The sequence below is a fragment of the Natrix helvetica genome, assembly GCF_964273705.1.
Source record: "Natrix helvetica genome assembly, chromosome: 5".
NCBI lineage: Eukaryota > Metazoa > Chordata > Lepidosauria > Squamata > Natricidae > Natrix > Natrix helvetica.
Genome location: NC_138551.1, coordinates 103,509,213 through 103,536,003, shown reverse-complemented (window position 1 = coordinate 103,536,003; position 26,791 = coordinate 103,509,213). Strand labels below are relative to the sequence as shown.

The 26,791-nt window shown below is 42.7% G+C and overlaps 1 protein-coding gene across 6 annotated transcripts in view; it reads left to right on the top strand.

Moving 5' to 3' along the window:
- Nucleotides 1-285: 285 nt before the first annotated feature.
- The window catches only part of LDB3 (LIM domain binding 3), a 176,121-nt gene continuing 149,615 nt past the window's right edge, over nt 286-26,791 (top strand). For 2 of the 6 annotated variants that reach the window (XM_081956515.1, XM_081956517.1), the window contains exons 1-2: nt 314-451; nt 16,700-16,828. In XM_081956515.1, the coding sequence (XP_081812641.1) occupies nt 16,736-16,828 (93 nt within the window). In that variant the 5' untranslated portion in view covers nt 314-451; nt 16,700-16,735. Of the gene's footprint in view, nt 452-16,462; nt 16,581-16,699; nt 16,829-26,791 lie in introns of those variants that run through there. The other 4 variants (XM_081956513.1, XM_081956516.1, XM_081956518.1 and 1 more) reach the window with 4 other exon arrangements.

The window sequence follows — 26,791 nt, the reverse complement described above, 5'->3', positions numbered from 1 at the left end:
AAGTCATTTCTTTGCATTTGAGGCGAAGAGCATTTGTAGGCCTTGGAGAAAAACACAGGTGTGTTCCCTCACAGCTGCTTGAGTTGAACATTCCTTGGGCTTGTCTTGCAAGGAAGGCATAATTGGGCAGCCTTCATGGACCCTTGCCCCCCTTTCCCCCCAGCATTGCTAGCTGAAGATTTTGGCCTCCCAGCAGTTCTTCCTTCTCATTGCTCTTGACTGGGGAGGGACAATTATTCTCCTGCAGGGCAGTGGCTGTGGAGGGAGGAAAGGCAAGGGGGAGGGCAGCTGTGGCTTTAAGGGATCCACCTTAAGGAAACGCCTGCCCTTCCCCTCCCTTGCCCTGAAAAGGCAGCGTCACTGAGACAGCAGAGGTCAAGTCAATGTACAGGGGACGCTCAAAAGGAAGCAGAGCTGAAGGCGTGCAGTGCATCTCCCCAGCTTCTCCCAGGTAGAGGACCACGGTGACCGTCTTTCCTTGCTGTCTGCTATACTACTACTAACCCTCTTCCTCCTCCTCCTAACAGACCTCAGTTTCTCTCTTCATCTGACTGATTCACACTCTCTGCATGATAAGTGCTCTGCTGGTGCTTCTCTCTCTACTCCCCCTCCTGCTTGCTTACTCGTTTCTGGCTGCTTGTTGTGTTTTCTTCTTACAAAGCTTGCTCAGGTTTCTGACTGGCTTGAGGAGAACAGATTCAGCCCGTTGTGGAGTTGACAGCAGACCATTGGCTGACAAATTCTCCCAGTTTAGCTCTTTATCCTCTTTTTTTCCCCCATCTCCCAGAGTATGGGCCCCCTGCCTCTGCCATACACCTAAAACTGCTTTTATATTTACAGCACCCTTCCTCACAACCTTCCCCACACCTACTGGTTGGTTAAGAGAGGATGAAGGGGAATGATTTGGGCCCACCCTCGGCACCTTTTTCATCATTTCCCCCCTCTCAATGAATCAGCCCGTATCCCAGCACTGCTTTTGTTCAGCTGGAAATAAGTGATAAAATATTCATGGCCAGAAGCGTCCCAGAACGGATGGTTTGCAGGCATCTTTGCGATTAGACAGTGTGGCTGCTCCCTGCCCAGTGCCAGTTCTCTCCATCTTTAGTCCAAAATAGATGCTTAGAACTTGCTTCACCATGATAGAATCACAGTTTATTTAGGTTAAATCACAAATTCCCAATAGTAGAAAGAGTTGGAGTCTAGATATGGTAGTTCAATAATACTTTTGGCTAATAAGCAAATAGTTTTAATTCCATTTATTTGTAACCATCCAGGCCAAATTCAAAAACAAGGATTATGTTTTATCATTATACCAGAGTGTTACACACTTTACATTGCACACACCGGATCACAGAGATTAAATCAATCAATACAGACTTTCTTTAATTGACGGAAGCCAAGTGAAATCCCAATTGTTATCCAACTATGTCAATCCTCAAGAACATTCCTAAACTTTGAGCCAAAATACCCGATCCTCAAAATAATTTGTCAACTTTTAATAAAAAATAACTTCAAGTGCATCATCTCGCACAAAGATCTGAGATTTTTGTTTGTTTAAATTGCAAATAATAGATTTTTCTGGCTCCATTTCTCTTTTGGCATGCATGTACATAATATAATTTCATGCCTCAAGAGCAAATGTAGGTTTATAAAGAGCTAATATCCCCGAGAGCACATTTAATTCATGCGATGGTTTTAATACTGCCAACTTCACTCTGGACTCTCTCATAGACGTATTGCCCTAACTCCCAATATACATGGGGTAGCCTTACTATAGAGTGTAAAAGACAAAGAGGAAGAGGGAAATTATTGGCTGTGATTAAGTCACGTACTATTTTTATTTGTCTTTTTAACTAAGAACACTTCCATATGCTAAAGCCAACGGATCAGATCCAACTAAACCTTGTCTCTTTAGTCATTTAAGTGACTTGCTGGCATCATGGAGAAATTTTTTCCATTATTGTAATGCAAGTCTCAATTTAGCAATCTCAGAATTTCTGACCCTATAAGCAGCTGCTGTTGGATTTTCACACACAGAGACACACATACACACACACACACACACACACACACGGAGCATTACATTTTTAATTTGGCAGCTTTCCTCTAAAACTCATAATCCAGCTGAAAAAGTGAAACTGCTTTTCAAGGTAGGATGACTATTGTCCAAGTTATTCTGAAACTTGCTAGGTAGTTATTTATCTACACAATCCATTTCCTGCATATTTTAAAAAATAATTCATGATATTCTCATCAGCGTCTCCAAACTACGTTTCTTTGAGGAAAGATGCAATATTTAAAAATGTGTTTCATATAAGAGAGTTGGCAGGTTATTTATATTTTATGTAAAGGTTTTACATTCCCCTCACTCTCTTTGTGACTTGGATAGCTAACTACAATGCTTTAAAATATACATTAAAACCATTTTTTTAAAAAAAATCACAAATCTACAGATGTAACAGTAAAAGAACTGGATAAATATGTATCCTCTACATTTTTCCTGAAGCAATTTTAGCACAAAGGTTAAATAGAAAGTCAGAGGTGCCTTATTCAGCAGTTCTGGTTCCTGGACAGGATTATTTCTGGACCATTTTTACTGTCCATCCCCTGAACAGGGCATTTGTAGAGTTGTGAGGTTATTCTTGGTTTATTCTTCATACCTCTGCCATCTTATGATCAGGAAATAGATGCAAATCTGGGAAATAGCCAATCTTGGAAACATAGGGAAGGAGAAATATAGATAAGTATGATCAGAAGTCTAGTGACTTATAACCTTGAATGTGTGAATTATCATTTCCTATGGATTAACATGGGGAAGTAGAATAATTGACCCAAATAATTCCCAAGAAGTCTCAAACAGAAGTCTTTTATTAGTATTTGGAAAGGTAGGAGTTGAGCCATCACAACACCATGCTTCCATCTCAAAGCTGTACCATGTGGTCCAGCAAGTTGACCATTAGTAAGGTATCAAGGAATCCAGAAGCATCATCAGGCTAGTTCTCTCCCTATCATTCACCCGAGGTAGATCATCCGTCTTCATGATCAAAGACTTTCTCTACTAAATCTAGATCTGAATCCAGTTAGAAGGGTGAAAATCAATGATTTCATCTGAGAGCCGTCACCTTCTCTACCACTTTGAACACTTTGGTCTAATGGTGAAGGCACCAAGCTAGAAAACAGGAGACTGAATTCTTAGTCCTACTTTAGAGTCCCTTTTGGGAGAAGGGGCGGTCTAGAAGCACGGTAAAATAAAATAAATAAATAAATGAAAGCCAGCTGGGTGACTTTGGGCTGATTACCAGGAGATGGTAAGTTCTGGTCCTGCCTTAGACACGAAAGCCATCTAGGCAGGGGTAAAATTCAGCAGGTTCTGACAGGTTCTGGAGAACCGCTGGCGGAAATTCTGAGTAGTTCGGAGAATCGGCAAATACCACCTCTGGCTGCCCCCAGCATGGGGTGGGAATGGAGATTTTGCAGTATCCTTCCCCCAGGAGTGGGGAGAGAATGGGGATTTTGTAGTATCCTTCCCCCAGGGGTGTGAAAGGAATGGAGATTTTGCAGTATCCTTCCCCCAGGAGTGTGGAGGGAATGAGGATTTTGCAGTATCCTTCCCCTGCCACACCCACCAAGCTACCCCCACAGAACTGGTAGTAAAAAAAATTGAATTTCATCATTGCATTTGGGTAAGCTTGTTCAGGTCACCCTCCCTCACGCTCTCCCCACCCACCTCACAGCATTGTTGTTCTGTGGAAAATAGGAAGAAGGAGGTATGTTGGATAGATTCTCCACTATGAGTTATTTATAAAATAATTAGGTGGGGTACAAATAAATGTAAAGAAATAATAACACCAGTTATATCTAACAGTAATTAAAATAGGCTGGATCCCAATATATCTTTCTAGGATGGTTTCCTAATGATGGCATCAATTATGTAGATTTTCTTCCTCAAAATAGTCCTAGCCAGAGAATGAAAGATAATGAATTATAATGGGCCATTTGATGTGTGGGGCTGAAGTTCCTTATTTATAGATAACGGAAATCAAAGACTATGATTTATTTCATATTTAAATCTCTTTCCAATCCCTATTTTCCTCTCTGTTTTCAACATTGTAATAAAACTCAACTCTGAAAAAGTGACCTAATTATTAAATCAAAGCCAAATTACTGTCTGCATTCTTAAACTATTAAGAAGTGATCTGAAGGCCTTTAGGGACAGAAATCTATTTTGCCCCTTAAAATACTACCCTGTAAAAATGGACTCAGCATTTCAAAGTATTAAACTTGTTTTGGGTTTCCTATCTGGGATACTTCTGTTCCTTGCTCAGTACAGTCAATGGGAGATAGGATTGCATTGATCCCAAAGAAGTTACATTCGTTGAGTCCTATCTCTTAATCTGGTCCCCTTAAGTGTTTTGGATCCCCAAGCTACACCAGAACAATGATCTGATTTGGTAAATTTAATTTCCGATTTTTCTCTGGACATTTTTAGCTTCTTTGAGAGGAAATATGTGACAAATGATCTCTGGTATTCCGTGCCACATCTGGTAAAGCTGTGTCCCACTCAGCACTTTCAGGACCCTGGACAATGACCAAGAAGCCTCTTACCTTGCATAAACTAACTATGAAGCCAACAAAGAACCACAGTAGAGGACAATTGAAAGTGTTGATAGTGTTCTTGAATGATCTATGGCTGTTTCTAGACCAGTGAGGGATAACCTTTTTGTCATTGCGTGCTGAAAGTGTTGCATGCCCATAATGCAATGCTTGTGTGACACACACCCCGCCCCCTGCGCATGCACACATGAATCCCCTCCATGCTCCCCATTCCCCCTGCACATGTGCATGTGACTCCCCCTGTGCTCCATTTTTGGGCATAGTTGGCCTCCCTACAGCCTCCTGGGACCAAACATGAGCTGTGGGAGGTGGGCGTGTAACTCCCCACACTCCCCTCCATGCATGTGCATATGACCCCCCCCCCCGCTGCCTGCGAGTGTGCGTGCAAGCCAAAAATCAGCTGGCTGGTGGAAGGCACGCGTGCATGCCCAGTGGAGCTGAGCTGGGGCAACGGCTAATGTGCCGGCAGAGAGGGCTCTGCGTTCCACCTGTGGCATGTCTGTGGGACAGCAGAAACTGAGGTTGCAGTCTTAGGATCTGAAGAAAGAGTTTAGTCCCCTTCGGGAGTATATTGAGAAAAGGATAGCAAAATTCTGCCTTAAAGTAGGGAAATTTATGACTCTTCATGCTGAGTTTTCCTTTGGGTTATGCTGAGCCTCCTAATTGGAATATATCACAGACAGCCAACACTTTACACACGGCTATAAACATTTTTCTTCTCTTAAGGAATCTTGGAACTGTTATTTTGCAGGAATAGGATGAATAATCTCATCTAGAACCTTCTTGGATTTATGGTTTTAGTACAATTCCAATGAATCTCTAGAATGAAGCATGTTATTTCAACTAGTAGAGGTCCTACTTTAATGCAGATGTGGAGAAATGTGGACAATACAGGTTGCCTTCATGCCTATGTTAAGTGTGAGTTTTGTTTCTGTTCTTCGCTCTCGTCCAAATTTTACAGTTCTGGAGTTTAAATTTTCTCTATTTCTCTAAGAAAAGATTTTCAAGAGTTGTCCAACTTTCATTCATTTTTATAGGAGCACCAGCGCATGAGAGAGGAACATGAGAAGTCTGTGCTGTTCTACTTTCATAGTTGTGTTTGATTTATGCTTTCTCACTTTTGAGAAAAGTTCACATCGTGCATTTTAATCTGGACTCTTAAATGGTTGTCAGAAGCTCCATGTTTTATGGAGTTGTTATCGTTTGCCCTATGATATGTATGTTATTTTGATTTGACATCACCTTGATGCAGGGCTGGGCCTCAAAAATTTCAGCAATGGGTTCTCTGCCAGGTTGCTGGGTGGGCGTGGCCTAGTTGGCCTCTTACATCATGAGGGGGGCATTTTCACCTTCCCTAGGCTCCGGAGACTTTCCTCAAGACTCTGGGAGGAAAAAACTGTCTCTCCCAAGTTCTGGAGGCCCTCCGGAGGCCATAAAGGGGCTTGTTTCCCCACAATACAAACTCCACAGTCAGCCACCAGTTAAATGGATTGTACTTATTCCCAATCCTCTCTAACGAAGGGCTTCTAGAAGTATTGGATTTCAGTTAGCCAAGATAATGAAAAGCTGTGAGTTATCACTCCAACTAATCTAGAACTCCCCTGCTCCCAGTAATAAACCAGAAACCCTCCAGGCAGTGTTCAAGTCAGAGGTATCATATCAGGTCATGGAAATGTTTCATTCTGAGGAAGAAATCAACTTGTTTTCCTAAACCAGGTGTGTCAAACTCAAGGCTCATGGGCTGGATCCGGACCGCGATGTGGTTGGATCTGGCCCGTGGGGCCATCCTGGTCTATCCAATGTGAAGAGGAAAGATCAGGCCAATGTGCCTTCAGCCCAGTCTACCAATGTGAAGAGGAAACATGCCAGCAGTTTGGGGAGTAGCGTCAAACTAGCCATGCCCACCCAGTTGGCCAAACCCACCCAGTTGGCCACACCCAGCCAGTCGGCCATGCCCACCCAGCCCCCTGAGGTCAACCACAGCCCTGATTTGGCCCTCAATGAAATTGAGTTTGACACCCCTATCCTAAGCAATAAATATTTATATTTTTAATGAGATAGCTTGGGCTTTGCAAGCTTCATCTAACTTCCATTTTGTGCTGTTACCTCAGTTAGAGCTGTTTGTATTATAGTGCAGGAAAAGATCTAAGTTTGGCAGAAAAGATCTAAGTTTGGCAGAAAGATCTAAGTTTGGCAGAAAGGATGAGAAAAATATAGAATTCAACACTTCGTTTACTCAACCCTCCTTTGCTCCTCTTATTATCCCACACCACACTTTCTCCATGCACATTCCCTCCCCATAATTATGTGTAAGAAAGAATCGCAGAATACAGAGTTAAGGGACCTTGGAGATCATCTAGTCCCTTTTTGGGAGAGGGGGCGGTTTAGAAATGCGAAGAATAAATAAATAAATAAAATCTAGTCCAACCCTCTACTCAAGCAGGAGACCCTCAACCATGTCAGACAAGTGGCTGTCCAAAGGTTTTGAAACCTGGAGAAATCTTCATGCACCCTTTCAGGATTAGAAAAAAAACATTTTTCCAGATGTGGCTGCAGTTGCTCAGTAATCCTGGGAGCTGTAGTCCACCAACACATGGGTCCAGGGTGCATCAACCATGCAGAGGTTGATAAAGAACACCTTCCCATGTTCATCACCACTGAACTGCTGGGCAAGGGCAGCCACATCTGGAAAACCTGACCGATTTCAACCAGGGGTGGGTTCCGGCAGTCACTACTGTCGGTGCACTTGTAGGTGCACCATGCGTGTGTGCGTAGTGCAACAAAAATTGTTCTGCACATACACAGAATGCAAAAACAAGATGGCAGCACCTATGGCGCCACCTGGAGAACCCAGCAACCAAGGGTGCCAAACCACTACCAGTTTGGCCACACCGGTCCAAATCGGTAGGAACCCACCACTGATTACAACCTAGAAAGAATAAAATAGGTTTTAGTGGAAATTTATCACTGGATTTTCTTGCAAATAAAACAGGATCCTGTAGCCCTAAAAGGCCATGCCTAGAGTTAATGCACCCCGGAGGTGGTATTCAGCAGGTTCTGAACAGTTCTGGAGAACTGGTAGCGGAGATTTTGAGTAGTTCGGGGAACCAGTAAATACCACCTTTGACTGGCCACGCCCTCATCTATTCCCTGCCTTCCGAGTCCCAGCTGATCAGGAGGAAATGGGGATTTTGCAATATCCTTCCCCTGGAGTGGGGAGGGAATGGGGATTTTACAGTATCCTTCTCCTGTCCATGCCCACCAAGCCCCCAAGCCATGCCTCCAAGCCATGCCACGCCCACCAAGCCACCCCCATGGAACTGGTAGTAAAAAAATTTGAATCCCACCACTGGTGCACGCACTGCCTGGGGCTAAGGAAAGAACACCCTTAAGAGCAAACCATGTGCATAGAGAAGTCCAACCTCTGCCCTTTGTTGCACAATTACACCAGTGAGATCAACAGCACTCAATAACACATCAATGGCACGGACGTGAGTCTGTAATGTAAGGTTTTTAACCTCTGCCACTTCAAGGAGTAGCACTTAGACTTACAACAAGGCTCCCACTTCCCTTAATTCAGCACTGACTTGCTCTGAGGAAGTTCTAGCTAACAAACTGCACTCAATGAGTAGTCCTTAATGGGTCTAAGTCTACATGGAGGGAAGTATGTAGTGGAGTACCACAAGGTTCCATCTTAGGCTAGTTCAATATCTTCATAAACAACTTAGATGAAAGAATAGAAGGGGAATTTACCAAATTTGCAGATGATACTAAATTGGCAGGAATAGCTAACACCCTAGATCAGAGATGTCAAAATTTCATTGAGGGCTGCATCAGGGCTGTGGTTGACCTCGGGAGGGGGGTTGGGGAGTGGCCGACTGGGTGGGTATGAGCAATTGGCTGGGCATGGCCAGTTTGATGCACTCCCCAAACTGTTGGCATGTATTATCTTCACACTGGGTAGTCAGGCCAAAGCCACACTGGCTCAATGTTTCTTCTTCACATTGGGTGGACTGGGCTGAAGTGACATGGGTTGGCCCCATACATTTTCCAGGATGTCCCTGCGGGCCAGATCCAACCCATGGGCCTTGTGTTTGACACCCCTGCCCTAGATGATAGGCTCAAGATCCATCTGGATCTTGACAGATTTGAACACTGGGCCCTATCTAACAAAATGAAATTCAATGTAGAGAAAAGTAAAGTCTTACACTTAGGCAAGATAAACCAAAAGGACACATATAGACAGGGTGCAACCAGGCTTAATAGCAGTGACTGTGAGAAGGATCTTGGAGTCTTAGTGGACAACCAGCTAAATATGAGCCAGGAGTGTGCAGTGGCAGTCAAAAAAGCCAATGCATTCCTAAGTTGCATTAACAGAGTGATACAGTCAAGATCAAGGGAGGTACTAATACCACTTGATAAAGCCTTAGTAAGACCACACCTAGAATACTGCATCCAGTTTTGGCTACCACACTATAAAAAGATGTTGAGACTCTAGAAAAGGTGGAGAGAAGAGCAACCAGGATGGTTAGGGAACTGGAGACTAAAATATATGATGAACAGTAGGAACTGGGCATGGCTAGTCTAGTGAAGAGAAGGACCGGGGGAGACAAGATAGCATTCTTCCAGTATTTGAGGGGCTGCCACAGAGAGGAGGGGATTAAGCTATTTTCCAAAGCACCCGATGGCCAGAGAAGGAATAATGGATGGAAACTGACCAAGGAGAGATTCAGCCTAGAAATAAGGAGGAACTTTCTGACACTGAGAAGAATCAACCCATGGAACAGAAGTTGCCTTCCGAAATTGCTGGAGCTGCATCAATGGAAGCTTTCAAGAAGAGACTGGACTGCCATCTGTCAAAAATGTAGGGTATGTTGGGCGGGGGGTTGGACTAGATGACCTACAAGGTCCCTCCCAACTCTGTTAATCTGTAACCTAAGCAAGGCTACCACTCCAGACGCCCTCAGCTGTGAACTGTTTCCAGTGTGGGACAAAGTCGGTGCTGGTTTATAGAGGATGATGATGTTTCTATTCTAAGATGTTACCTTGAGCCAATCATTCCTTCCTGGACATTCCAGTCCTGACCCTGGGGAAAGACTGCTATCAACATTCCAGAAACCTTTTTCTTCCTTGGACCATTTTTAGTCACAACTCAAAGAGTAAAAATCACTGGGATGTCAGTCATTTCGATGTCTGCTTGGCAGAGAGAATCTCATCCCCGTTTCCTGAAATTGTTTCAACAGATGCTGCTTCCACTGTTTTGAATTTAAATTTTAGAAGCCAATTCAATCCTAGGCTGCCATAACCGAGGGATAGAATCAAGATCATGTGAAGTGCTTATACCACTTTACAACGCCTTAGGAAGACCCCACTTGGAATATTGCATCCAGTTCTGGCCACCACAATATAAAAAAGATGTTGACACTCTGGAAAGAGTGCAGAGAAGAGCAACAAAAACGATTAGAAGGCTGGAGGCTAAAACACACAAAGAATGTTTGCAGGAACTGGTTATATCCAGTCTAATGAAAAGAAGGACTAGGGGAGACATGATAGCAGTCTTCCAATATTTCAGGGGAGCCTACAAAGACGAGAGAATCAAACTATTTTCCAAAGCTTCAAAAGGCAAGACAAGAAACAATAGATGAAAACTAACCAAGGAGATGCGGTGACTCAGAGACGCTGAGCTTCTCAGCGTCATCAGAAAGGTTGGCAGTTCAGTGATTCGAATCCCTAGCACCCCATAATGGAGTGAGCTCCTGTTATTTGTCCCAGCTTTTGCCAACCTAGCAGTTCGAAGGCATGGAAAAATGCAAGTAGAAAAATAGGGACCAACTTTGGAGAAGCTAACAGCGTTCCATGCGCCTTTGGTGTTTAGTCATGCCGGCTACATGACCATGGAGACGTCTTCGGACAGCGCTGGCTCTTCAGCTTTGAAAGGAGATGAGCACTGCCCTCTAGAATTGGGAACAACTAGCACATATGTGCGAGGAGAACCTTTACCTTTAACCAAGGAGAGAAGCAACCTGGAAGTAAGGAGAAATGTTCTAACAGTGAGAGCAATCAACCAGTGGAATGCCTTGCCTTCAGAAGTTATGGGTGCTCCATCACTAGAGGCTTTTAAGAAGAGATTACACAATCATTTCTCTGAAATGGTATAGGGTCTCCTGCTCAAGCAGGGGGTTGGACTAGAAGATCTTCTAGGTCCCTTCCGACTCTATTATTCTGTGATTATTCTACAAATTCTTTTTTCCTTGGCTTGAAAAGGGAGAGACCAGGAAAATCTGAAACTGTGAAGAGAGTAGTAATTATGGAAGAACTAGAATTTTACCCCCAGTGTCTTCTGATGGCTTTTCACACATGATGAAAGATCAGGGCTATAAATGTAGGTTCTTGGGCAAAATTCAGGGCCATAACTGTAATATTATCCTTATCCAGCATCATAAACATTGAGGTCTATTGCAGTACGAACTATCAGAAGCTAAAACTGAAATAAATAAGCTGTTGCTACATTTATGGTTAAGAAAGGTACAGGCAGACCTCCACTTATGACAGTTCATTTAAGTTTACTTTACTTTATTATCATTGCACCTTGTACAACGAAATTAATGCGATCTTCAGTATACAATGACAATTCAGATTGTGGTTGTTAAGGAATCATGAGCAGTCGTTAAGCACAGCATCAGGTGATGGCTGGTTTCCTCATTGACTTGACTTATTGGAAACTGGCAGTGAAGATCCCAAGTGGTGATGATGTGACTGTGGAAAGCTGTGACCCTTGTAACTGTGTGTCGGTTGCCAAGTGCCCCAATCACAATCCTGTGACTGTGGGGACACTGCGACAGTCACAACTTCAAGGACCGGCCATAAGTCTTCTTGTTGAGCCTTGTTGTAACTTCCAATGGTTGCTGAACAAGAAGTCACTAAGTGAGGACTACCTGCATAGTCAAAAGCCCTTCCCTGTCTTTCATGGTTGACAAAGCATAATGATACCCCTGATGACAACAATCGGACTAAACACTGGGTGGGCTCTGTAGTGCCCTGGGGTCTCTGGCCTGCTGGCAAAACCATGTCTTCATGCTTTTTGAAAGAATGTCGGGGGGGGGGCTTATTATTTCTGCAAGGATGATGTTCCACATATATCTTCAATTCCTCCCTGCTTAAAAAGAACGCCTACAGGACATCCTCTCTTTCTCTTTCTGTCCCTCTGCTCTCCCCGCCTCCCCCCCCTTGCAGGGGCAGCAATCCATGGATTCCCCCAGGGGCCCAGCTGCCTCCTCCGGTATTTTATGACCATTCAAAGTCACTACGGAATTGGAAAAAAGGGACTTACGACTGTTTTTCATGCGTGTGACTACTGCAGCATCCCTATGGTCATGTGATAAAAAAATTCAGAATGCTTGGCAACTGGCATGTACTTATGATGGTTGCAGTGTCCCGGGATCATGTGACCTCCTTTTGCAACTTTCTGATGATCTAAGTCAATGGGGAAGCCAGGTCACTTAACAACCGGATTGCTAACATAACAACTGCTGTCATACACTTAACAACGGTAGCAAGACAGGGTAAACCTCACTTAATGATTGTCTCACTTTAGCCATGGAACTTTTGGGCTCAAATGTGGTCGTAAGTCAAGGGGTACCTGCGTAGTTTTGGAAGTGATGGGCTGGTGAATTTCTACTTTATTGTGTTTGGACCCATTTGGATTTGATTGGATGTTCTGGAGAAGATAGAAATAGTGCTTCCTGATGGGATAAATGCCAAGTTTTTAATCTTTGTTGAAATAAGAAGGCTTAGTAAAGTCATCCACCTCCAAGTAAAGTGTTTGCAATTGATTATGGAGATTTTGCTGGAGACATTTAAGTGGTGTAGTGCTATTATTATTTTGAATTTATTATTGTTATCCTCTCCATAAAGGTAAAGATAAAGGTTCCCCTACACATATATGCTAGTCGTTCCCAACTCTAGGGGGCGATGCTTATCTCTGTTTCAAAGCCGAAGAGCCAGGGCTGTCCGAAGGCATCTCCATGGTCATGTGGCCGGCATGAGTAAACATCGAAAGCGCACAGAACACTGTTACCTTCCCACCAAAGGTGGTCCCTATTTTTTCTACTTGCATTTTTTACGTGCTTTCGAACTGCTAGGGTGGCAGAAGGTGGGACAAGTAATGGGAGCTCACTCCGTTACGTGGTGGTAGGGATTCGAACTGCCAAACTGCCGACCTTCTGATCGACAAGCTCAGCATCTTAGCCCCTGAGCCACTGCGTCCTCTCCATAGGACTTCCCACAGACCTCTTAACCATTCTCGATAGCATCAGTCATGGCCTTATCTTTTTAAGTTGCCTCATTGAATTGAGAAAGAGAAATATTCCTTTTCTCCTGACATCTTTATGAAACCACTGAAGGATATGCTTTCTGGAATCATTTCTCAAGCTTCGAATACTGTGGATGATTCCAGTGACTTTTTTAAAAAAACAAACACTTCTTCATAATTTTATTATAATTTTGAATGCTTCAGCATTGAACGTCGTTGTGAGTTTCAAAAGGCACACTAAAACAAATATAAAATGTTCCTGCCAATTTTTATTTTATTTTATTTTATTTTGCCATTTGGATGCCTCCTTCTCATTTTATATTTCCTGTATCTAGCCACAATTCTAATTCTCAAATGACAAGTTCTAACTCTGCTCCATCAAACATTTATATTCTTAATGACTGTTCATGAGTTCATGTACATTTTCTGAGATTATATACTTTGCATCACTAAGCAGCCAGAGTTATTGAATGCTTTTGTCTGTTGCTGGATCTGTTTAATTTCTGCAGGAAATAAAAGTCCATTCGCAATGCACACAGTGTAAAACTGTTTTGTTTTAACATTTTAATTAGTCTGTGCCAAAGGAACCAAATCATTTCAACAGTTTGGATTCGAAACCATTAGGAAAAATTATGTTCCTTAAAAACAACAAGCAGAAACAGACTGACACTTTTGAGGAAAATAGCTGGATTTTTTAAAAAAAAACGTGGTTGTTTTTTTAAAGTATACTTTACGTTTTTTCCCAATTTGCAATCACAATGTCATTTTAGAAACCCAAAATTGTGATATAAAATATACAAAAGAATGGTTGGATCATATCCAACTGATGTTCTACAATTATCAGACTGGTAAGAATTCAGCTTTAATTACAAACGTAGGAAAATATAGTAATACAACTAGAACAAGTAAGTAAAATACTGAATTCAGTAACAGAATAACACAAGAGATAACAGTAATAGCAATAATAATAGAGACAGAATAACAATTGGAAGGGACCTTGGAGGTCTTCTAGTCCAACCCCCTGCTCTAGCAGGGGATCCTATACTATTCCAGGCAAATGGCTGTCCAATCTCTTCTTAAAAGCCTCCAGTGAGGGAGTACTCACAACTTATGAAGGTCAGTTGGTTAATTGTTCTAATTGTCAGGAAATTGGTTCTCTCTTTTATTAGTTTCCATCCATTGCTTCTTGTGCTGCCTTCAGGTGCTTTGGAGAATAGCTTGACTCCCTCTTCTTGGCCCTTCAAATATTGGAACACTCTATCATGTTCACCCCTAGTCCTTCTTTTCATTAAACCTGTTGTTGTTAGTTGCCAAGTTGTGTCCGACCCATCGCGACCCCATGGACAACGTTCCTCCAGGCCCTCCATCCTCTGGAGTCCATTTAAGCTCAGGTCGACTGCTTCAGCGACTTCATCCAGCCACCTCATTCTCTGAGTCCCCTTCTTCTTTTGCCCTCCATCGTTCCCAGAGGGACTCCAGGGAGTCCTTCCTTCTCATTAGGTGGCCAAAGGATTTGAGTTTCCTCTTCAGGATCTGGCCTTCTAAAGAGCAGTCAGGGTTGATTTCCTCTAGGACCAACCGGTTTCATTAAACTAGACATACCCAATTCTTGCAACCATTCTTTGTATGTTCTAGCCTCCAGTCCTCTAATCAACATTGTTGTTCTTCTTTGCACTCTTTCTAGAGTTTAAACATCTTTTTTATATTGTGGCGACCAAATAATAATAATAAACTTTTTTTTTCTGTATACAAGTTTATAAGACGTTGAACTGCCATTTTGGTTTTCTTAGTAGCCATCCTGCTGACTATGAGCTAATACAGATAATATTTCAGCCGATGATAAATAACAATATTCAGCTGTATTTTGGAATATAATATTATCCTTCATTGAGTGGTCTGTGACCAAAATTTCATTTGGGATGAATGAGGCAGAGTTTCTTCGTGCTTTCTAGTCTTCTCAGGGGTGTTCTTCTTTCCTTCCTTCCTTCCTTCCTTCCTTCCTTCCTTCCTTCCTTCCTTCCTCCCCCCCTCTCTCTTTACAGCGGGAGGGATCCCATATTGTTGTCTGTCTCCAATTTTTTGAATGTGAAAGCTAAAACCACCACAGAGCTATCCCTATGGAGTCATTTAATCTCTGGATGTGAGAGGGTTTGTTAACAATCATCCAAGCTTAAAATACAGTTGACCAAAGGAATTAGTTTAACCTTTGCAAAACTGGATCTGTTAAGGCTAAATATAACCCCACTCCACCTCAGTTGGCACTGTTAAGGCACAGTTAAGGGTGTTGGGAGAGAAATGTGCACATATATGCCTCTATTAAATTAAAAGGCATTCTTAGTAGTTATTTGGAAAAAATGAACTCATATTTTACAGTATCAAAGAAATCATTGTGGATACCTACCCATTTGGTGTGGAGAGCTTTAAATCTGAAAAGACAGATGTTTTCTCTGATTCTCTAGAAGTCTAAGGGCCTACTTATCCTCTTTGCAAACATGGGAGTAGGAGTAGAAGAAAAAGAGGAAGAGGAGGAAGAAGAAGAGCAGGAGGAAGAAGAAGAATCAATAGTTAATTGCATTGCAAAAGTGATATAAATTACTAATTCAGGCTAGTTATGTTTTAAGCTGGCAAATATTTCTTCTTTATCTATTATTCCTTAGAAAAACTAAAGACAAGAAAAACTTACTAACACCAAACCAATTTGCATAAAATTGCACTGAGCGGTGGTTCAGTGGCTAAGATGCTGAGCTTGTCAATCAGAAAGGTCGGCAGTTCAACTCCCTAGCGCCATGTAACGGAGTGAGCTCCAACTGCCAACTTAGCAGTTCGAAAGCACGTAAAAATGCAAGTAGAAAAATAGGGACCACCTTTGGTGGGAAGGTAACAGCACTCTGTGCGCCTTTGGCATTTAGTCATGCCGGCCACATGACCACGGAGACTTCTTTGGACAGCGCTGACTCTTTGGCTTTGAAATGGAGATGAGCACCGCCCCCTAGAGTCGAGAACGACTAGCGCATATGTGCGAGGGGAACCATGGTTATGGATAGATAGATAGATAGATGGATGGATGGATGGATGGATGGATGGATGATGGATGGATGGATGGATGGATATGGATATGGATATGGATATGGATATGGATATGGATATGGATATGGATATGGATATGGATAGATGTAGATGTAGACGTAGACGTAGACGTAGACGTAGACGTAGACGTAGATGTAGATATAGATATATATGACACATACATACACACACACATATATACACTGTATGTGTGCTTAAAACTGTCAAATGGACAAGATATATATATACTGACAGACATAAAACTCATTGGTGCATCCTGAGAGAATCAGGCAATGAACAAACCAGAATCTTACACTGAGAGCTCCTTTAAACTCTTATTTTTAACTCGTCCTTAAAATAAGCTGCTCTTTTATCTTAGAAAAGTGGCTTTGAGCCTGAACAAGGGAACCGAGGTGCTTCAGAAAGATCTCTTAACCTCCCCGGGCTCTATATTAGACTTCTGAGTCACAGAGGTTTTGCATAGCTGGTGTTGGGTTACCAACCATGTATGGCCTCCTCGTCAGGGATATCAGTATCTGTATTATAAGTGCTATCTATTCTTAGATGACACTTCGGCTGGACTGACCAGGCAAGAGACAAAAAAGAGTATTATTTTGTGCTTTAATCAGATAGAAGGGGGTGGAAAAAAGAGTACTCCTTTTAAAAAACAAGACATACCCACCTGTATCCCACTCCTCTGTTTCGCAGAGCCCCGGGTTTTTCCTGGCGTAAAGGAGAGATAAAATGTCCTTCAGTGTGACTCTCAACGGATCTGGACCATGGGGTTTCCGCCTGCAAGGAGGGAAGGACTTCAACATGCCGTTGACCATCTCCAGGGTAAGGACAAGATACTCAAAAGTATTTTTTTTTTCTTGAGATTTGAGGGTTTGGACTTGTGGGCTTGCCAGGGGGAACTGGCCGGAGCAGGCAGGGGTGATAAGATCCCGGGCAAAAAAATAATGGCAGAGCCTTGCAGAGTGAAAAGTACTACAATGACAAAGAAATGGACTTTACATGCTGCTCTTCTGCCTTGTCTAATTCATACACAACAAGAATAGCTCACATATGTAAGTTGTGACAGTGGGGGTCATCTTTATGACAGCTGGTTGAAAGGGTTTCTCTGGCTTATTCTCCCAACAATTCTCCCATCAATTAAGCGGATGAAAGTGACTCAAATCTACATGCGTTTTGGTGGTCTGTGTATCGTCTCTTTTTCACCTTCACTTCCTTCTCCTTCTCCCCCCTCTCCCCTTCCTCCTTCTCCCTCTCCGTCTTCAAACTTAATTTCATTTTAGCGCTGCCTTACCTAGAATAAAAATGAAAGGAGATGGTTGCCTGGGGCAGGATGGTCATGATCTTTCATGGTTTTTTTATTATGTATTTATAAATCATATTTATACGCATCTCACCATAAAGCACAGGATATTTGCCCATATTTGATCAATGAGCTCTCAACATCCCTAAGAGGTGCCTTCCAACAAATGGACTGGATTTTGGAAAATGTTTGTATTGAACCTCAAATAGTTTGTCACGTAAGAATTAATGCATGCGATTAGCATGGATTCCTTTATTGCTTTTTCCATTTTGCCACTGTCTGTCGGTCATTTCTTCCTGGAATTTCTAAAAGGAAGATATTGCAAGACCCTGCGTAAGTGTGTTGTAAATATCAACCTCAAAACTTTTATCCCTACAACTCACAGGTTTATTTTCTCCTTTTCTGGTTTTGGGATTGGGACTTGGGATACTGTTGCTATATCAGGGAGAAGTGAAAATAGATTACAGAGTGCAGGATGAGAAGCGCTGAGAACTCTTTATCTGTAATCAAGAGTGAGTTGTAAGCTGAATGTCTATGGAGATTCTCAGTCATCCAGGTCCAGGGTTGTCCCAAACGTGCTTTTTCAAACAGCAACTGGACTTTTTTCCCCCCTTGAAGACATTTCGCTTCTCATCCAAGAAGCTTCTTCAGTTCTGCTGAAATGAAGAAGTGGAGAACTGAAGAAGCTTCTTGGATGAGAAGCAAAACGTCTTCAAGGAGAAAGAAAGTCTAGTTGCCTTTTGAAAAACACCTTTGGGCGTAACAAGCTGAGTTTCTAGACAGACATCTGTGATTGGCAGTGTGCTTCAAACTTATATCTATTCTTCCTCCTCTATCTTGTTCTGAAGCCCTAGAATAGATGCTGAGCTTTCTTTCTCCTGCACGTTAGAGATCCAGAATAAAATCTAACCTTGCACAGGAAATTTTTTTGGGGGGAACCTCTTCTCCCCCACCTTTGGCATCTGAGATTGTCCCGCTGCATTCAGTCTCAGTCTGTCAGCAACTGTTTTCTCAGTCCTTGGACTGAAAGTTTAAATCATGAATAAAGGAGAATATTTGTAGCTCAAGGTTAAAATGAGGGGTTCTTGGAGCTCCCTGAGATTGGTTCGTTTCTCGTAGGCGTTTCATTATTTAACACTAATGCGTTACCTAGTTTGGGTAATGAAATGTCTGCAAGAAAGCAATGAAGTTCAGAGAACTCCAAGGATAAAGGTAAAGGTTCCCCTCACACATATGTGCAAGTCGTTCCTGACTCTAGGGGGCAGTGCTCATCTCCTTTTCAAAGCCGAAGAGCCAGTGCTGTCTGAAAACATCTCTGTGGTCATGCAGCCAGCATGACTAAAACCAAAGGCGCACAGAATGCTGTTACCTTCCCACCAAAGGTGGTTCCTATTTTTCTACTTGCATTTTTACCTGCTTGCGAACGGCTAGGTTGACAGAAGCTGGGACAAGTAACGGGAGCTCACTCCATTACGTGGCCCTAGGGATTCGAACTGCCAAACTGCTGATCTTTCTGATTAACAAGCTCAGCGTCTTAGCCACTGAGCCACTAAATTGATACCTCAATTTTAAATCAGCTTTGGAGAATGAACCAGGACAGGACTATCTGGGCAATCAGATGGTGTATATATATCTTTGCATATTGTTGGGTCTACGCCTCTTTTTCCAGCTTCCAATTCCAACTTCTTGAGTGCCTGCAAGTTATGTTGAAAAATCTCAGGATGATAACCACGATGGTCCCATCAATGTTGTGCTTATTTTTAATGTTCATTTTGCACAACCCAAATAAAAAGCTGGTGACGCTTTGATTACTTCATGAATAGCTATCATCTTGATGTTTTTTTCACCATATTCTGTGGATACACCTCCTAACTTCTCTCTGGATTTTCCTTTTCTTCATTTTTTCCTCCCCCAGAGTGCAATTTTCTCTGCCATGGAGTTTTTTACAAGGTCATTTTCCTCCACTTTTCCATTTTTTTTTAAAAAAATGTTCTCAATCTCATTACATCTTAAGGTTGCCTTGCTCGCTGATCTTTCTGTTGTGTGTATGGCGAGCTGGGTTTTTGTAAAGATGGGGGAAATGAAGGTTAAAAGAGAAAAGGCAATATAATTTGAGTTACTGCAGCTGCATGGAACTTTAAATGTCTTCAACAAAAGCGTGAATTGGCAAAAAACAAAGAAACAACAGATTGTTCTTAAAGAAGTCACAAAAGATGTCCAGTCATTCCGAATGCAAAAGATCGAGTCAAACAGGCCAAAGTCATGTAATGTCCATCCTAGGAGGACATCTTCTTAAATCTTCTCTTCTTATATACTTAGTAACATTTTCAGTCTTCCCATCTATGTTTTCACCCATCACATTCTTCCTTTGTGCTAATTCTGAGTGCTTCAAATGCTTATGCTGATTTGCCTTATGACGTTGATGGATACCCATGAAGAAATGTGCCCAAGGAACTTCATAGTGGAATTTCAAACCTGCCAGCTCAGTTTGGAGAAGATCTAAAAGCAAGGGCTTAAATTCCGAACATGCCAATGACTTTCCTTTGCTGGGCTCACAACAGAAATTTCATTCCAAACTAAGATGATTACTTCTGCACCGCATTCCTTTACTGGTTTTATTCCTTTGAGGGGGTGGAAAAATGAAGGAATTGATTTATGTGGGGAAAATTATGGGTGTGTGTGTGTCATATTAAGGATGTAGCCTCCATTTCTAACCCAGATTAGTATTCCTCAGTCTCTGCAACTTTAAGATGTGTGGACTTCAACTCCCAGGATTCTCCCAATCGATATGCTGACTGGGGAATTCAGGGAGTTGAAGTCCATCTATCTGGAGTTCAGACTATGGGTTCTCCTATTGAGATCCTTGAAGTAGTTGCTGCAAAATGAAGATGCAGGACAAATAAGCAAAATCAGAAATCGGAAAGAGGCATTTTAATATATTTAAATGAGGAGGAGGGGATAAGGGTAGTTCCTGCTCATAGCTGTTATATCATGAAGCAAGCTATCTTAGGGTGTTTCTTTTTGATAGACTACATTTTTTATTTATTAGAGAGTAACATAAGGTAAAGGTTACCCCGCATATTCGTGCTAGTCATTTCCGACTCTAGGGGGCGGTGCTCATCTCAATTTCTAAGCCAAAGAGCCAGCGCTGTATGAAGGCGTCTCTATGGTCATGTGGCTGGCATGACTCAACGCTGAAGGCGCACGGAACGCTGTTACCTTCCCACCGAAATCGTCCCTATTTTTCTACATGCATTTTTTACGTGCTTTCTAATTGCTAGGTTGTCAGAAGCTGGGACAAGTAATGGGAGCTCACTCCATTATGCGGTGCTAGGGATTCGAACGGCTGAACTGCTGACCTTTCTTATCAAGAAGCTTGATCCCACTGAGCCACTGAGTCCCTTTTAGAGAGTAACATAAACATCAACAATAGAAGAGCATTAAAACACCTTCTTTTCATGTCTGCTTGGAATGACACAGGCTGGTCATCCATCTAATCTTTCTGCAGCTCAAAGTTGTACTAGTGTGTCTAACCCACAAGTGTCTGTGTGAAATACTTAGCTGTCAAAAACCCTGTGAATTTCTTCCTAGGAAGTTGTAATTTGCAGATTCGTCAGGCATCTATTCTTGATACATCAAGCATTCATCATTAATATATGTTGCCATGGCAGTACTAAGAATGAGACAGGCAAACTCTCCCACAAGAGCAAATATTTAACAGAGTATGTGGCTACTTACTCTATAAACAGGCCTTCAATGACAGGGCATATGCAAGATAGAAAGCAAAGTAATAAACTTCTATAAACCCGCCTTGAAGCTTTGTGATAATCCTTGACAGAATTTGAAAATGTGCTGTACTGATACCAGGACAAAAATGTACTAGAAGCTAATGTTAATAATCATATCAAGATAAGATAAGGTTGAAATAAATAGTAGGAGCATCTTTCTTTATTTACTGTATTTTTCGGACTATAAGACGCACTGGAGGATAAGATGCACCATGATTTTGAAGAGGTAAATGAAAAAAAAAGTTTTTGCATTCTGCAGGCATCCTAAACCCTCTTGCATGCCTCATTTTTTGCATACACAAAAAAAGGGCATGCAAAGCTTTGGGAGGCTTGTTGAGTGCTCCTGGGGGCTAGGGTCCCCCAACATGAGTAAAAAACGGCCCATTTTTTTGCAAAAACAGGCCGTATTTGCAAAAAAAAGGGAGGGCGTGTAGAGGCTTTGGGAGGCTTGTAGAGTGCTTCTGGGGGCTGGGCAAAAACGAGCAAAAACAGCCCCTTTTTTGCTCTTTTTTGCCCTCCCCAGCCCCCAGGAGCACTTTGCAAGTGGGGTTTTGGGAGGCCAAAAATGCTGTATTTAGTGCATAAGCCGCACCCAGATTTTCACCTTCTTTTTTTGGGGGGGGGAAGGTGCGTCTTATACTCTGAAAAATACGGTAGTCAATTTCTATGGCCACTTATCTCCAACAAGTGTCTCTGGGTGGTGCACAATAAAAACAAATTAAAACAGTTAATTAAAAACAAAAGAAATTGAATACAAATAGCAGCCAAGAGATATTATAATCCGCCAGTGTCAACATAACTAGGAATCGGGGCCCTTCACACACTGGGGATGCCAGGTCTGGGCACATAGCCAGGACTTCAAGGCCTTCTGAAAGGCCAACAGGATTGGGACCATCCTACTTTTAGGAGGGTGGATATTCCATAGGGCAGGTGTTAAGGCAGAGAAGACATGTATCCTGATCTCCACCAGCCAAGAGTTTTTGGCTGACAGGACCTGTAATATACCCAACCAGTTGACCCAATTTTGACAGGTAGAAACAACTGGCACAGGAGGGCCCCTCAAATAATGTGGCCCCAAGCCATGAAGAGCTTTAAAGGTGACAACCAGCACCTTGAATTGCACCCAGAAACACACTGGCAACCATTCCAACTCATGGATCAGGGATGTTCCATGGGTTGAATGTCCAACACCATTAACTAATAATAAACTGGATATGTCTAGTTTGATGAAAAGTAGACTAGGGGAGACATGATAGCAGTGTTCCAATATCTCAGGGGAAGAGAGAGTCAAACTATTCTCCAAGGCACCTGAGGGTAGAACAAGAAGCAATGGGTGGAAACTAATCAAGGAGAGAAGCAACTTAGAACTGAGGAGAAATTTCCTGACAGTTAGAACAATTAATCAATGGAACAGCTTGCCTCCAGAAGCTGTGAATGCTCCAACACTGGAAGTTTTTAAGAAGAGAATGGATAACTATTTGTCTGAAATGGTACAGGGTCTCCTGCATAGACAGGAGGTTGGTCTAGAAGACCTCCAAGGTCCCTTCCAACTCTGTTATTCTCTTCTATTCTTTCATTCTCTTCTCTTCTTTCTTTCATTCATTCTATTCTATTCTTTCTATTCTATTCTTTCATTCCCTTCTCTTCTCTTCTTTCTTTCATTTTATTCTATTCTATTCTATTCTTTCATTCTATTCTATTCTTTCACACTCTTCCCTTCTTTTATTCATTCTCTTCTCTTCTTTCATTCTATTCTATTCTATTTCTATTCTATTCTATTTCTATTCTATTCTATTTCTATTCTATTCTTTTTGAGTAACTATCAGTGAATTCCATTCTGCACAAGCTGAAGCTTCCGAAGGCTCTTCAAGGGCAGTCCCATGTAGAGCGCGTTGCAGTAGTCCAAATGAGAAGTACAAGAGGATGAGTGACAGTGAGCAGAGTCACTTTGTCAGAAGAAGGGCTGAAGTTGCTAACATGCCTCACAGGGGAAGCAAGATGTTCGGAAACTACTGTCTTTGAATAGGGGATACCAGAGAGAGCTATAATTTTCAGTCTTATAAAATCTCACTCTAATGCTATCTTCCCTGCACAACAGTCATAAAACAGCATCAATTTTATAGGGAATGAGGTTTTACGAACTGCTTATTATATGACACTCAATAAAGACACTATCTAAATCAGAAATATGTAACATACAGAGTCCTGTGGGTGTACTAAATTTCTCTTTAGCCTTAGCAAACAAGGTCAATCTTCAGGGATGATGACGGCTGAATCCTAAAATGTTTGGGGACTACCAGGTTACTTACTCCTGATCTAGACAAGAATCACATTGTCCTAGGACCATGATGGCGAACCTATGGCACGCGTGCCAGAAGTGGCACATAGAGCCATCTCTCCGGGCACGTCAACCATCACCCCCTGCTCTTCTGGGTTCTGACGTGCACAGCTGGCCTTCTTGCATGCGGACGCATGGAAACCGGAAGAGCAGCTCCCTGGCACGCATGTGTGCATCCGGAAGTTGAGCTTCCAGTTTCCAGTGCGTGCATGCACGCCAGCCAGTTGGTCTTCGTGCACACATGCATGCCAGAACCCGGAAGACCAAGTGACCCATGCACACAGGAAACCGGAAGCTCAGCTTCCCAGCGTGTGCATGCTGGGGAGTTGCTTTTCTGGTTTCTGGTGCTCCCTGCGCATGTGCGCTCCCTTTTTGGCACTCAGTGCCGAAAAGGTTCACCAACATTGCTCTATACCAGTGTATGTGTGTGCCAGAAACCAGAAGAGCAGCCACCTAATCTGCAGGTGCATGCCAGGAAGATGATCTTCCGGTTTCTGGTGCATGCATGCATGCAAAGACCAGGTGGTTGGTGTGCATGAAAGTGCTGGAAACTGGAAGATCATCTTCCCAGCATGCGCATGCGCACCGGGCAGCTGCTCTTCCTGTTTCTGGCACTCCTGCGTGCATGAAGATCAGCTGGCCACTACTCCGGAACCCTGAGCAGCAATGGGTGATGGCTCGCGTGCTGGAGAGATGGTTCTGTGTGCCATTTCCGGCACACGTGCCACAGGTTCGCCATCACGGCTTTAGGGTCTCTTGCTCCAGCAGGATGGTTGTATTAGAAGACCTCCAAGGTTCCTTCCAACTCTATTATTCTATGTTCTACGCTTATAGGCTAGAGGAGCAAACAAGGAGGAAGAAATGAGTCCAGCTTTGCTTAGATATCATTGCCATTATGCTGCATCCAAGCAAGGCTTTTAATCACTGCCTCCTTTGTGCAATAAACTATCCAATCTTGATAAGCCCTGGCATGTCATCTGAAAGCGAATCATGAGTCAAAAGTGCATCATAGCTCCCCTTTTTACTCAAGTATCGTTGATGGACTACCTCCTTGAATTGCAGCTGAGTTCCTTCTTCTTTGGATGACGTAAAGTCAATTCTTCCTTCTGGCCTTCAAACAAGGAATGCGAAGACTGGTTCTAGAAAGAGGGCTGAATGAAACCGTTCCAGTTGTACAACTGTGAATCCCAGTCAAATGGGCAAACCAACAAAAGATGAGAATGGAAAATCTTCTTGCTGCCTGTTGCTTTTAATCTCCCCAAACTATGGAACAATGAAATGAGAGGTATAAGCATTGCTGAAATAGACTCCAGGGCTGCGTTTTTCACTCTGGGTATTAACCTGGTTCCCTTGCTAGCTCTGGAATCTGAACACGGTTGCAAACATTAGCCAATCAATATGTAACCACCACACTTGGCCTCTTCTTCTGCACGGGCCAGAGAAATGCTGCTTATCCATTTACCTTTAATCTTCTTATTTTCTTTTTTTCTAAAAAGCCAAGGTTTTAAGTTCAGAGGTGGAGAAAGAGATGAAACTTAATCTGCACTCTCAGACAGCAATACAATCTCTCTCACTTTAAGTAGCATCACATTTAAGACCCTCTTCAGCCAGCTATTGAAGGGCAAAGATTGAATAGGAGAGAGAGAGTGAGAAAGAAAGAGAGAAAGGGAAGGGAGGATATATATGATCCACTTCTGTCCCCCGAATATTGAATGCAGATGGGGACTGCAGCCAAGAAATTAAAAGACGCTTGCTCCTGGGGAGGAAAGCTATGGCAAATCTAGACAGCATACGAAAAAGCAGAGACATCACCCTGCCAACCAAAGTGCGTATAGTCAAGGCTATGGTTTTCCCAGTTGCAATGTACGACTGGGAAAGTTGGACCATAAGAAAGGCTGCGTGCCAAAGAGTTGAGGCCTTTGAACTCTGGTGCTGGAGAAGACTCCTGCGAGTCCCTTGGACTGCAAGGCGATCCAACCTGTCAGTCCTAGAGGAGATCAACCTTGACTGCTCTTTAGAAGGCCAGATCCTGAAGAGGAAACTCAAATCCTTTGGCCACCTAATGAGGAGGAAAGACTCACTGGAGAAGAGCCTCATGCTGGGAAAGACTGAGGGCAAAAGAAAAATGGGACGACAGAGAATGAGGTGGCTCAATGGAGTCACAGAAGCAGTCAGCGTGAGCTTAAATGGACTCTGGAGGATGGTAGAGGACAAGAAGGCCTGGAGGAACATTGTCCATCTGGGTGTCATTAGTTTTGATACAAAATAATGGTGATAATATTGATAATATTAGTTACACATGAATCATACTCACATAATTATAATAATATTAAAATATTAAAATTGAAGTTATTAACATGTTAGTGTTTGCTCTACCATGTATATAATCCTTCCTCATTCAATTATTCCATATTTTAATACACAATACTAATAACCATAGAAATATTATTTAAGTATACATAATAAAATCATCTTTCAACTTCTAATTTTTACATCTTCATATTAAGGTGGGAAAATAGAGGGGGAAAATAATGTTATGCATATTTCTATATAATATTTTAAAATTAATATGAAGACAAAGATGCTTTTCCAAAAGGCAACTGGTCTTTCTTGTTTTTTCTCCTTGAAAACCTTTTGCTTCACATCCAAGAAGCTTCTTCTGTTCTGACAAACTGAAGACCTGTAGAAGCTTCTTGGATGAGATGCGAAAAATTTTCAAGGGAAAAAAAAAACAAGAAAGTCCAGTTGCCTTTTGGGACAATCATAACCTAGATCAGAGATGGCTAACCTTTTTGTTGTCAAGTACCAAAAGTGCGCACATGCGCCCGGCGCTCACACCCATAATGCAATGTGCATGCAACCCCCGTGCACTCCATGCATGTGCACATGACCCCACATGCATGCACATGCTCCCTTATGCTCCCCAACCCCGGGGTGCATGCACCCTGCCCCCCCTTGCCCATTTTTGACTTCCAGGTTGGTGCAGGAGCCTTTCCAGGCCCAAAACCAGACATGGGAGGGGGGCTTGTGTGGCACTCCCGCGCCCCCATTTTGGGCCCGGAGGACCTCCTGCACCAACCTGGAAGCCAAAATGGGGTACAGGGGCGCTGCACGAGCCCCCAAAATGCAATGGGAGCACCTCCGGTGCATGCCCCACCCCCTATACATGCGCAGCAGAGACCCAAAGATCAACTGGCTGATGAGAGGAAAGTACATATGTGTGCTGGAGCTGGACTGTGGCAACAGCTGGCATGCCCGCAGAGAGGGCTCTGTGTGCCAACTGTGGCACAGTTTGCCACACGTGCCATAGGTTCACCATCACAAACCTAGATGATTGAGAATCACCACCGACAAATTCA